Consider the following 13,776-nt stretch of genomic DNA (forward strand, 5'->3'; position numbering starts at 1 on the left):
CATCCTCTACGGCCGGGCCACTCGCCAGGCCCCACCTCAGCCGCTGCTCGTGCGTGCGTGCGCGCGTGTTGCATCTCGAGATCGAGCTTCCTGTTGCGCTCCTCCTGTTTGCTTCTGTTGCTCCTTTTGTTCTCTTCCTACCGTCGCTCTCATCCAAATCCTTCACTGAGCTCACCCCCTATCTAATCTGTCTGTCCTCCTTCCTCCACCTCCCTCTCTCTATATCTGTCGTTCTCTCCCTACTTAATTGACTCATGAGGAAGAAGCATACAACTTAGTGCGCTACTCTCGCCCGCTTCCTCTCTTTCAGCTCTGTAATCAGCAGTCGATATTTGCAGGTGCAGCACCATCATGATTCACATAGCTCGACAGCTCCTTCTTAGTCAGGATATGAGAATCTTGATGATGCTGCACCAGCAACAGGCGACTACATGAAACGCAGAGAGACTTTCAAGCTTCTCTCATTCATTCGGACGCGAAAGACAGCAGAGTTTTTTCCCTTTGTTTTTTTTTTTTAATTTCTGTAGCAGGAGATTTTGGATAAGTAGTAGCACGGAATCTGTTGATGATCATCAGGCTGGTTCTGGAATAAATTTTAGCAAAGGAGAACGTTGTTTTCCTTTCCATTTCTTTTTTTTTTGGTTTGTTTTAATTGGTTATTCTGATTTTGTTTTTGATTGGTGATCTCTTTGTTTCCTTTAGTCGCCATTATTTTTTCTCATTTTGATGGAGAATTTACCTATTATTTTCCCCTCCTAGCACAATTTCTCCCCAACCTCTTTTATGAAACATGATGAAAAAAGACAACACGAAGTGGTTCACAATGAATGCTCGTAGGGATTCCGAGCACAGACAAATTAATATTACGGCTATATGCATCACAAAGCACCTACATATTGGCTATTAAAACCCATGTTCCATCCAATTGTAGGAGAAATCTATAAGCAATATGAACAAAGACGTTGTACAAATGATCTTCATCCATAATTTACTTGCATAGCAATTGCTTTACAGATCTTTCACGTTCCCAATGAATGTTTTTGAAACAGAGTTGCTATAATGAATATTTACTTGATCAACAACAAAATCACATTCATGGATGGCATAATTATCATGATGAACATAATCAACACAAACCCTTCCTACCAGCATTCTAAGTGTCTTGCTACACTCCCCATTCTAGGAAGGTGATAATGAAGGAAAATATTGATACTAATCATATTATGAGGAACTTAAATGGCAAAACAAGATGGGAAAATGAAGAGCCAACACTTCAAAAGATTAAACTAGCTAAAGAACCGGTTGCTTATCCGGATGCTCCTTGGTAGTTTCATTGTCTGCTTGCCCGCATTTGTTCTCAACTTTTATAACTGGAAATCCTTTCAGCGCCTGCAGAGGATACTCTTAATCATTTAATTTTTTTTGTATAGAAGGTTGTTGAAGGGAAGAACCATAAATTGGATGATAATATTTCCAAATTACCTCATACAAGTACCATGACACATAAGCGTCTGTCGCTGCATACTGCAGTTGCTCTTTTGACAACATCTCAGCTTCCCAATTTCCCAATCTAATCCTTCTAGGCTTTTCCAACTATACAGAAAAATAAAATATGTTGAATGGCTCTTATTTATGGAATTATGGCACTGAATAAGTATATACACAATCTGCAAACACAAAGTGCTATGCTATATAAATAACAATGCAGACATTTTTTTTACTTCTTGTCGTAGGTTCAATTTCCATTCTGCTAAAAACTCTGACATCCAATATTCATTCCCATAATTTATTGTTGTCGTAGGACAGCATATGTTAGTTTGATTGGTACAAATCAGAGCAAACTAACAATACAGCAACAAGCTGTTTCATTCAATTGAACCTTTAGAAAGGTGAGTCATGAACTATTCACCTATACAAGAACATCAAAGATTTTGAACGTGTCGCCAATTAAAAAATTAGAGTGAAATATTACTGATATATCACTTTTATGTTGTTCCACACAACTTTGAACAATTATCACTAAACTTCAGAATAACTGTGTAGTAAATGCATGCATCAATGGTATCAAGACAACTTAACAAGCTAAGCTAAGAGACAAGTTGCTCGTAAAACCTGCTTGCATGTGATAAGTTCGGTTAAAGAAGCCAGACTCCATTGTTTAGGAGCTACATCAAGCTCAAGGTTCGCAAGACTTGATAAATCCTCCAATGGTTCAACACAAACATTGTAGTCATTTGACATCTTCCGTGCATCATTGGCTATGCCTATTCCAACCTTCAAAAAGAAAAGAAAAAATCAATGGATTACTATTGAATGGGTAAAAAACATTCAAATAAGAGAATTAACAACATAAAGATAGTCATAACAACCTAGCTCCTAACCTTAACAGATGCATGATCCTCCAAAAGAGACTTCAAAAGAGGAGGAATTCCAGAATGGATTATGTGCATGACATAACATGTTGTATTCTCAAGGCATAATTGCATCACTGCTGCTTTCCTTTGAGTTCCTATGTAAGTTGGCATACAGTAGAAAAGGATAACTTTACCACAGTAGAAGGGAAACATGAGCCTCCTGTAGGGTTACGCTTTCAAGAACAATTAGTCATATCCACTACAACTCAGACCATGTTTGACCATTTTTTACAGGTCAACTTTGACTGTCAAATAGTCTACTTGGCCCTACAGTAGTGGATCTTATAGAATTAGCCAAATTACCACTGTTCTGGTTGAAACAAGTGCCATAAGATTTCAAAATTTCATCCTCAAAGTCTGATAGCCAATATGGGATCGAGGTAAAAAAAACAAGTTCACACTCATAGATAAGTAAACTCAACTCATACAATACATCACTTCACATTAAAAAAAGGCATAACAAAACAAAACAGCTTTGTCAACAAAATAATGTCTATTCAATAAAACCAGTAAATAACAAGGACTGAGGTAACAAGTTAAAACGATCATGAAAAAGAAGGTAGGCAATATCTAATGAAAGGGTAGTCCAATGCACGAAACTCCCACCATGCAGGCTTCCAGGGAAGTTGGGCCACATTGGGTCTATTGTAGGCAATAGCTCATTGAGAGAGAAAATTCTACCCTTTACAGCAATATTGGTTAGGCCAATAACCTGCATGATACTTTTGCCTAAATTGCTCAAGTTGTTCATTCGGACTGCTTCTTAAAACTCGCACCTGAAGGTGACTGCAGGTTCATTTGCACATTGTATATGCTGCTGAAAGCTTGTGAACACTTAAATAATAGATTGCTTTCTTGCACTTCTACTTTTGAAGAAAACATCTTCTCAATTTGTTATGCTTAGTAGAGACTCAAGTTATTTATCTAATTTCTCCGAGACCTGTGAGTATTTTTCTTTTTCCACAGTCCATTGCATATTGTTGCACGTGCCACTTCAAGGAGAAGCCTAGTAGAGAAATTTGTTCATGAATCTCTCTCTCTCTCTCTCTCTTTGTTGATGTGCTCATTTACACTTGGTTGTGTGATGATCTTTGCTCGAAGGGATTGCTGATTGAGTTCTTTATTAATTCCTTATGTTTTGTATCATTTGCATGCAAGTAGTATGTATTTCATTATTTGTCATGTATAGTTCATCTTCTGCATGAGAATTTCTCTATTTTATATAACAAGATGGACATAGTATCTATATTCCATCTTGAAGGGGAATATTAAGAGTATTAGATTAATGGGTTATTTAGTGGGTTAAGTTCCACATGAATATTTTAGGTATAAGTTATCTCTAGAGTCCTATATATATAGGTGAAAAGATGTCTCATGAATACACACAATAAATACAATCTATAATTATCTTTCCCAAAATTATACAAAAAAAATACCTTTTCTAAAAATGGGCCTCCATTCTATGTCAAATCCAAGGGAGATATGATCCATATGTTGTTTCATAGAAAATATTTTTTCTGAAAGCTCCTGAGCAGCCTGCTCGACTTCTGCAGCAGCCCTAGAGTATATTATACGACCCTTAAATAGCATAGATGGGTATCTCACTCGAGGGCTAGCTGCAAGCAAACATAAAGAAATGTAAGGCTAGAATATGGTTGATGAAAGAAAAGATTTTTTAATACCTAGGAAATGATGGCATGTATTGCATATTCAGAAGTACAAGCAGCACACTTTCACAAAACAAAGAGTTATCCAAAATTGGTTTAGCAGGTTTCTGAGATAATGGTCTATGAATTTTTAGATGATTTAATAGAATTTGAAAAAATACTTATTTGTATTACACAAAAATATAAACTAGTACTGCTTCTATTTTCATTATAAAGTAACAAAACTATTGCTCTTACCAGGATGGAAAAATAAAATCCCAAGACCCTTTCTGTCAAAATTTCCAGTTGATTTTGGTCCAAATAGAGACATTTTTTTAAATTAATAAGGTTGCTTACTTGCTTTAAGGAGGGCAGAGGATATGAGGATTTGATTTGGAGACTAGACAAATAAACCCAACAAGCAGTATTTATAAAGGATGCAAGTTCATCAACTATTTTATTAATAATAAAGCTGAGATTTCTTCTTGCTTTTACCACAGTTTCAAGACACAAGGATAAGATTCCAAAGGGCATAAATGCTGATACCGGAATATTTCCTACATACCATATCAGACTTAAAGGTGATTTATAGTCACAAGTTGAATTAAACCACATGCAGAAATTACAATGGAAGAATTCTAATCAAAATGAATTTCTATCATGTTAGAGAAGATATACGTGTAAGCAGTGACAGGTTCCCATGCCTATTTACTGAACCATACTTGAAACATTGAGATTAGAATCTAACATCAATTCCTAATGTACATGTTCATGTGTTTAACGTTGGCTGGCTATCAAAGCCTAAACCTTGAACCTTTCATTCAGGCTTTGGACCAGCATTGAAAATTTCATGTTTCATGTATCTGTGATTGAGCTGATGTAATATACATATGATGTAGCTGACCAATGGATTTTTGTGCAGACAATAAGTGCTCACTCAAGGTGTGATATTAAATTTCACATATGCCCATTTTGTTCTCATGAATGCAAGATCAACGCAATTAAACAAAGATATCAAAAGAAAAGAGGAGCATGACGCATTGGATAACAGATACATTGCACAGTGTTGCACAGATACAAGCACAGTCCACCTAATTCTACATAGTATTTCGAACATCTAGTCAGGTTATCCTAATCTGTTACATACTAAATTTATTATCATTTCTAGAAAATAAACGCACAGCATAATAGGATAACTTAGGTATATTAGAATTACATCTAACAGTTAAATAATTAGAACCTTACGGATCTTAATACCCAAGCAAACAAAGCAATTCAAGAATTGTGCAATTCAGATCTTAATTCATAAACCAAACTTCAGTACAACTGAAACAGCTGTATTCAAAAATTTATTGATTTTTGGACATAACTAAACAAAAACATCATACATTCGTGCAAAGGTAAATAGGAAAGGAATAATCATAAAGATCATTGTATTTATTTCTTTTAATAAAAGATAAAATATGAAACAAACCCAACGTTGTGGATTTGTGAGAGTCTCAGAACCTGACCCAAGAAAGGAATGCTTCCCAAGCAGACATTAATTATCACCAATAATAATTGCATTTAGACACATTCTCCGTTCTTTTTCTTTTTCCCAGGAACAAAAAGATAGGTTTAAAGTATAATAATCCTACCAAAACAGATTCTTTTGAAAATAAGACAGAACGAAGATTTGCAGAGTTTATAGAACCTGGACGAGGAAGAGGCAGTACACTCGACGCCCCATTTGAAGGGTACGATGCAGGAAGAAGACCGTCAGTCCCCCTAACCACGTGATTGTGATCGAGAACATGGCGCTTCAGAGGGTTAGAATCTTTCCAACCCCAGCGGGGCAAACGACGGCCCATTTGTCGCGGATCGAGTGCTTCCGATTCCTCAGCGTCAATATCGGAGGAGAGTTGACGCTTGGTGCCAGTGGTTGCTGAAAAGGACGAGCAATAGGTCGCCTCGATGGCTTGCAGCTCTTTCTCGGCGGCCGAGTCCCATTCCCCAATCCAGGAAGCCTCCTTCTCCGCCGCCGTCTTGTCCCATTTCATCACCTCACACTTACCCAATACTCGCCCGCTCGTCGCTCGAAAAAGTAGTTTAAACTTGACCCAGATCGTCCGTCCATCAATCGAAATATCTTTTGAAATTATCAAAAAAGATATCTTTCACATTAAGGTTTTTTTTCATTAAAGTGTTTTTTTTAGTCCATCGACTAGTTTCAATTATACTGTTTTTCAATCAAAATATTTCAAACTCAAGAATTAAGTAGGGGTCTAATCGAGCCGAGTCGAACTTTTGAATATTTGAGTTTGACTCGTTTATAATCGAGCCGAGCTCGAGCTTTATTTAACGAATATATTCAAAATATAAGTTAATTTCGATAGAAAATATACTCGATCCTAGTATAGAGTACTGTATTATAGTGTAAAGTGCTGAATTTAACAGGAATTATACTTATTTTTAGACTTTTTATACCTAAAAAATAAGAGGGACAATTTTGATAGAAAATATACTCGATTTTAATATAAAGTGCTGACTTTAAGAAAAATTATATTCATTTTTGGACTTTTTGTACCTATAAAATCTGAGGAACAATTTAGATAATAATATTTGCATGAGGGAGTTGAAACAAATAATACTTTATATGCAGAGAGTGGAAATAAAATTTTTTTGATATGAAGATTTCATATAAAATTAACATTATGATTGATAATTTTTCTCTAATTTACTCTTTTTTTAGTCCATCAACTAATTTCAATTATCCTGCTTTTCCAATCAAAATATTTCAAACTCAAGAATTAAGAAATTAAGTCTGGATATTTTCAAAGGGAAAAAGGATGTCAAAGAAGATGCCTTATTTATGGCAACATGAAGAACGGAAATTTCGAAAGAGTTCTTTAGATATTATTCTAGCAACAAGATTGAGTAGCCCTGCTAGGCTGTAACCAGCATGAACGTCCCCAAATGTGATGCAACTTCTTAATACTTCTCTAGTGCATTCTCAGCTGTCCGTGTTGGAAAAAATTGAATGAAAATGCGACATGTGGGTTGTAGTCCCACAACGATTGAAAGCAAGGCTTTCCGACTGATTCGGAACAAAGGGGGTTGGAAATTCAGGGCCCGGATGACATCAACACGAGGGGTATTTTTGTGAACCTCATTATTTATTACATCAGTCAGACAACTTGTTGACCAACATACAAGATAAGAAAGGTCGACAACTTACTTACACACCACGTGGCACGCTTACTTGTGCCACATGACAAGCAAGGTCACATGACAAGCAAGCTTGCAAGCCAAGTGACTTGCATGCAAGCCACAACGTGGCTTGCTTGCAGCCACCAGCAAGCCACGTTGTGGCCTTGCTGGCAACTTGCAGCCAACAGCAAGCCACGTTGTGGCTTGCTGGCAAGCATGCAAGCCACAACGTGGCTTGCTGTGCTTGCAAGCCAAGCTTGCATAAGGTCTATATAAGACCTTGAGCACAGAAATGAAGAAGAACATAGCTTCAGTGAGTTTCGTGTGGAAAACTAAGCTTTGTGTGCATGTGCTCTTTCCTTTCTCTTTGAATCCCTGTGTTTCCTTCCTTTTTGTTGGGCATTTCTTTTGCGCAACAGAAATCGTGATAATTTTCGGATCTAGTTCAGATCGTCACGACAACCAGTGCTCGGTTGTGTTCGTGATCCTGCCGTTTTATCCTGGGAGACAGACGTCCACCTAATCCTCTGAGCACCGTGGAGGGGCCGAATCTATTTTAAGGAGACAGCGCTCTACTGGACTCGGCATCCACTTTGAGTTCGTGTTGCAGCTCCTGACATCCTGTCAACAACTCTCGGTAGCAACTTGGCGCTGCTCGACAACTCACGGTGTCCGCGACTCACCTACTCGGCACTTGGATCGACTCAATAGAGTCGACAGTTTGAGATTATCTGCTCAAACCTTCTTGATTGTAAGTACTTGTGCATTTGGTATGGACTCAGAAGCGTGAAACAGAGCTTCTGAGACGATCACAAAAAGATTATAACGAGTTTATTCCCAACAAAACTTAAAACAGATTCGTTCTGTTACCATGGCGACAGAAAATGTTGAGATGCAACAGGCTCAACATGTGCTGACCTCCTCCGCCCTGATTGGGAATGTGTCAATCAATCACGGGGAAAAACCAGAAAAATTCACAGGAGTGAATTTCAAGCGGTGGCAGCAGAAGATGTTCTTCTACTTAACCACGCTAGGTCTGGCACGTATCTTGACCGAGGAAATTCCCAAGGTTGTTAAGGGTGTAGATGACGTGAACACCCTCCTTCTGCTCGACAAATGGAACGAGTCTGAGTTCCTCTGTCGAAACTGCATCCTTAACAATCTTGCCGACTCACTCTATCTTGTGTATTGTGAGATAAAAATGGCAAAGGAACTGTGAGAATCTCTGGACAAGAAATATAAATCGGAGAATGCTGGGGCCAAAAAGTTTATTGTTGGTCGTTTCCTGGACTATAAGATGAGTGACTCGAAGTCTGTAATCAGTCAAGTCCAGGAGCTTCAAGTACTCTTACAAGAAATTCACTCAGAAGGTATGACTCTGAGCGAAACCTTCCAAGTGGCAGCTATCATCGAAAAGCTACCAACTGGCTGGAAGGACTTTAAGAATTATCTGAAGCACAAGCGGAAGGAAATGAACCTGGAGGAACTTGTTGTTCGCCTTCGTATAGAAGAAGACAACAAGAATTCGGAGAGAAAACTGTTCTCTCAGGTTACTGTAAAAGCTAATGTTGTTGAGCACGGACAAAGCTCAAAACGGAAGCATCTAAAATCTTCCACGACGCAACCCAAAGGACAAAACATGAAAAAGAAGTTCTTAGGGAACTGCTACAATTGTGATTGTATGGGTCACAAGGCTTCAGACTGTAAAAGGCCAAAGAAGAAAAAACCTGAGACCAACCTGATAAGAGAACAGGATATGGATCTCTGCGCCATGATCTCTGAAGTGAACCTAATAGGTTCCAATCCTCGGCAATGGTGGATTGATACTGGAGCCACCAGACATGTGTGCTGCAACAAAGAGCTGCTCCACAACTTCGAAGAAGTCACTGGAGATAAACTGTTCATGGGGAACTCAGCAACCTCGGACGTCATAGGCCAAGGAAAAGTGGTGCTGAAAATGACCTCGGGCAAGGATCTCACTCTAAACAATGTGCTATATGTTCCAGAGATTCGAAAGAATCTAGTATCCGGCTCACTGTTGAGCAAGCATGGCTTTCGCATTGTTTTTGAGTCGGACAGAGTTGTATTGTCCAAAAATGGAGTGTTTATAGGAAGAGGCTATGTATCTGATGGGATGTTTAAGCTCAATATAATGGTCATTAGGCCCAAGATAAATAAAAGTGAAAGCTCTTCCACTTATATGCTTGAGTCTTCGTGTTTGTGGCATGGTAGACTAGGACATGTTAACTACGATGTATTGCGTAGATTAATAAACATGCAAAGCATACCTACATTCCACCTTGACCCAAAACACAAGTGTGAGATTTGTGTTGAAGCAAAAATGACAAGGTCATCCTTTCAACATATTGAAAGAAGTAATAAACCACTTGACCTAATCTACACTGATGTGTGCGACCTAAAAGGTACGCCAACACGTGGTGGTAATAAATATTTCATCACTTTTGTAGATGATAACACAAAATACTGTTATGTGTATCTTCTCAAAAGTAAGGATGAAGCTATAGAGAAATTTGCTCTCTATAAGAACGAGGTTGAAAACCAGCTTAATAGAAAGATTAAGGTGGTTTGAAGTGACCGAGGTGGTGAATATGTGTCACCGTTCGCTGAGTTGTGTGCTGAACATGGGATCAGACACGAAACAACAGCTCCTTATACTCCTCAGCAAAATGGAGTTGCTGAGCGAAAGAACCGAACGCTTAAGGAGATGATGAATGTTCTTCTATTAAGCTCTGGATTGCCAGAGTCCATGTGGGGGGAGGCTGTGTTAACAGCTAATTACCTTTTAAATAAGGTGCCCCGGAAGACACTAGATAAGAGCTCTTATGAGTTGTGGAATGGAAGACAACCGTCCTACAAATATTTACGAATGTGGGGGTGTCTTGCCAAAGTGTTGGTACCTGATCCAAAATAGATTAAGATAGGATCAAAGACTGTTGATTGCATATTTATTGGATATGCACAAAACAGCGCTGCATATAGATTTTGTGTGTTTGAGTCACACATACCGGAGATACACAAGAACTCGATAATCGAATCAAGAAATGCCTCATTCTTTGAGCATGAATTTCCTTTTAAGACCCGAGAGGATGCTAGCTCCTCAAAACGGACATATGAAACACAAGACGAAGGAAAAGATGCTGAACCAGTGGAGGTTGAGCTTAGACGAAGTAAACGAGCTCGAGTAGAAAAATCCTATGGATCGGATTTTATCACTTTCATGCTGGAAAGTGAGCCCCGGAGTTACTTAGAAGCAGTAAGCTCGTCTGATGGACCTCACTGGAGAGAGGCAATTGCATCTGAGATAGAATCTATCTTGCAAAATCACACTTGGGAACTCGTGGAGCTTCCTCCGGGAAGTAAACCATTAGGTTGCAAGTGGATCTTCAAGAAGAAAATGAAATCAGACGGCACAATCGATAAATACAAGGCCAGATTGGTAATCAAAGGATACCGACAACGAGAATGCCTTGATTACTTCGATACATACTCTCCGGTATCGAGAATCACTTTCATTAGAGTATTGTTGGCTATTGCTACTCTATGGAATCTCGAAATACATCAAATGGATGACAAGACAGCCTTTCTAAACGGGAATTTAGAAGAGGAAATCTACATAGACCAACCTGAGGGGTTTTCTGTGCTAGGACAGAAAAACAAGGTCTGTAGATTGGTGAAGTCATTGTATGGCTTGAAACAAGCACCAAAGCAGTGGCATGAGAAATTTGATAATGCCATGAAGGAATAATGAATGTGATAAATGTGTCTACATGAGAGCCACAGAGAATGACTATGTCATCTTGTGTCTCTATGTAGATGACATACTTATCATTGGGAGTAATGATAAGATAATCAAATCCACTAAAGATATGTTGAACTCAAGATTTGACATGAAAGACATGGGGCTAGCTGATGTGATTCTAGGAATCAAAATTCTTAGAACGACAGAAGGACTTGTTCTTAGTCAGTACCATTACGTGGACAAGATTCTTGAGAAATTCACCAAGAGTGATACTGTGTTGGCACGAACGCCGATAGATACGAGTCAACATCTATCGAAAAATCGAGGTGAAAGTATCTCGCAGATAGAGTACTCTCGAGTGATTGGAAGTCTGATGTACTTGATGAGTTGTACTCGACCAGACTTGGCCTACGCAGTAAGCAAACTGAGTAGATACACGAGTAATCCCAGTGTCGAGCACTGGAAAGGGATAACAAGAGTACTGAGATACTTAAGGTATACTCGTGACTATGGACTGCATTATTCGAGATATCCCGCTGTGATCGAAGGATACAGTGATGCAAGTTAGATATCTGATATAAAAGACTCTAAGTCTACGAGTGGATATGTATTCACTCTAGCTGGTGCAGCCATTTCCTGGAAATCTTCTAAGCAAACTGTAATAACCTAATCCACGATGGAATCTGAGTTTGTAGCTCTTGACAAATGTGGTGAAGAGGCTGAATGGCTACGACAATTCTTAGAAGATATTCCACGTTGGCCAAAACCTGTGCCGGCGATTTGCATACATTGCGATAGTCAATCAACAATTGGTCGGGCACAGAGCCAACTGTATAATGGTAAATCTAGACATATACGTCGTAGACATAATACCATTAGACAACTACTCTCAACTGGAATTATCAATGTTGACTATGTGAAGTCAAAAGATAACCTAGCGGATCCGCTAACCAAGGGGTTAAATCGAGAGTTAGTTGCAAGCTCATCACAGGGAATGGGCTTGATGTCGTTGTCAGCGATCAGTGCAGAGGACACCCAACCTATGCTGACTGGAGATCCCAAGAACTAGGTTCAAAGGGACAACTAATCTGCACTGACTAGACACACTGTAGGGGGAGCCCAATGAAACAGTAACTAGACCAGGATAAGCCGATGAGCTTTTAATGATCAAAAGAGTAGATAGTAACTCTTGAGGGATCACCTATGTGAGAAAGAAGTGAGGTCGCTTCGAAAAGAATTAGAGGCACAATTCTGAGAACTTCTCACAAAACCAGACGTGTTCATGGCCAAGAACGAACACACTCATAAGACCTGAGCTATATCAGGGAGAGTCTTGGGTAAGATCTATCCATGCTTACACCAAGGGCCGAACAGTTCAAAGACATCACGTCTACTAATCAGCCAGTGAGTAAACAGAGTTTACAAGGGAAGGTTCAAAGGGTAACACCTACCTATCCTATACTCGACTCAACTGTCGAAGACTATCACAAATCCTTGTTTTCATTCATGTGGGGGATTGTTGGAAAAAATTGAATGAAAACGCGACGTGTGGGTTGTAGTCCCACAACGATTGAAAGCAAGACTTTCCGACTGATTCGGAACAAAGGGGGTTGGAAATCCAGGGTCTGGATAACATCAACCCGAGGGGTATTTTTGTCAACCCCATTGTTTGTTACATCAGTCAGACAACCTGTTGACCAACATACAAGATAAGGAAGGTCGTCAGCTTACTTACACACCACGTGGCACGCTTACTTGTGCCACATGGCAAGCAAGGCCACATGGCAAGCAAGCTTGCAAGCCACAACGTGGCTTGCTTGCAGCCACCAGCAAGCCACGTTGTGGCCTTGCTGGCAACTTGCAGCCAATAGCAAGCCACAACGTGGCTTGCTGTGCTTGCAAGCCAAGCTTGCATAAGGTCTATATAAGACCTTGAGCGCAGAAATGAAGAACATAGCTTCAGTGAGTTTCGTGTGGAAAACTAAGCTTTGTGTGCATGTGCTCTTTCCTTCCTCTTTGAATCCCTATGTTTCCTTCCTTTTTGTTGGGCATTTCTTTTGCTCAACAGAAATCGTGATAGTTTTCGGATCTAGTTCAGATCGTCACGACAACCAGTGCTCGGTTGTGTTCGTGATCCTGCCGTTTTATCCTGGGAGACAGACGTCCACCTAATCCTCTAAGCACCGTGGAGGGGCCGAATCTGTTTTAAGGAGACAGCGCTCTGCTGGACTCAACATCCACTTTGAGTTCGTGTTGCAGCTCCTGACATCCTATCAACAACTCTCGGTAGCAACTTGGCGCTGCTCGACAACTCACGGTGTCCGCGACTCACCTACTCGGCGCTTGGATCGACTCAATGGAGTCGACAGTTTGAGATTATCTGCTCAAACCTTCTTGATTGTAAATACTTGTGCATTTGGTATGGACTCAGAAGCGTGAAACAGAGCTTCTGAGACGATCACAAAAAGATTATAACGGGTTTATTCCCAACAGTTCGCACCTTAACATTTAGCGCTGCTGAAAAGTAAATTTCTCTCTTTGTTTGGGAAGGTAAAAGAATTATTCTTCAATGGTACAAGTCTGATAAGAAATTTCTCCATAGCTTAGCAATGCATTGGTTGGCCATTTAAAATGTAGTTTCTACATAGCTTGATACGTTTTCTGGCTACGTAACAAGTGCAGCATCTGTAGGAAGACAGCACCCCTAACCATAGATTTAGAGAAACTTATTTAACAAAGCGACCAAAACTTAATTAATTGTTATAGA

General features: G+C 39.5%; 1 protein-coding gene across 1 annotated transcript; it reads right to left on the reverse strand.

The window, feature by feature from the left end:
* Positions 1-1,051: 1,051 nt before the first annotated feature.
* On the reverse strand, positions 1,052-6,140 carry LOC121997965 (Werner Syndrome-like exonuclease). Its single transcript, XM_042552669.1, has 6 exons — positions 5,754-6,140; positions 3,851-4,030; positions 2,382-2,509; positions 2,113-2,274; positions 1,483-1,593; positions 1,052-1,389 (listed from the first exon to the last, which is right to left on the reverse strand). Exons 1-6 carry the CDS (start codon positions 6,097-6,099, stop codon positions 1,291-1,293), a joined length of 1,026 nt encoding a protein of 341 aa, XP_042408603.1. The 5' UTR covers positions 6,100-6,140; the 3' UTR covers positions 1,052-1,290.
* Positions 6,141-13,776: the final 7,636 nt, after the last annotated feature.

This window comes from Zingiber officinale, chromosome 6A (assembly GCF_018446385.1).
Source record: "Zingiber officinale cultivar Zhangliang chromosome 6A, Zo_v1.1, whole genome shotgun sequence".
NCBI lineage: Eukaryota > Viridiplantae > Streptophyta > Magnoliopsida > Zingiberales > Zingiberaceae > Zingiber > Zingiber officinale.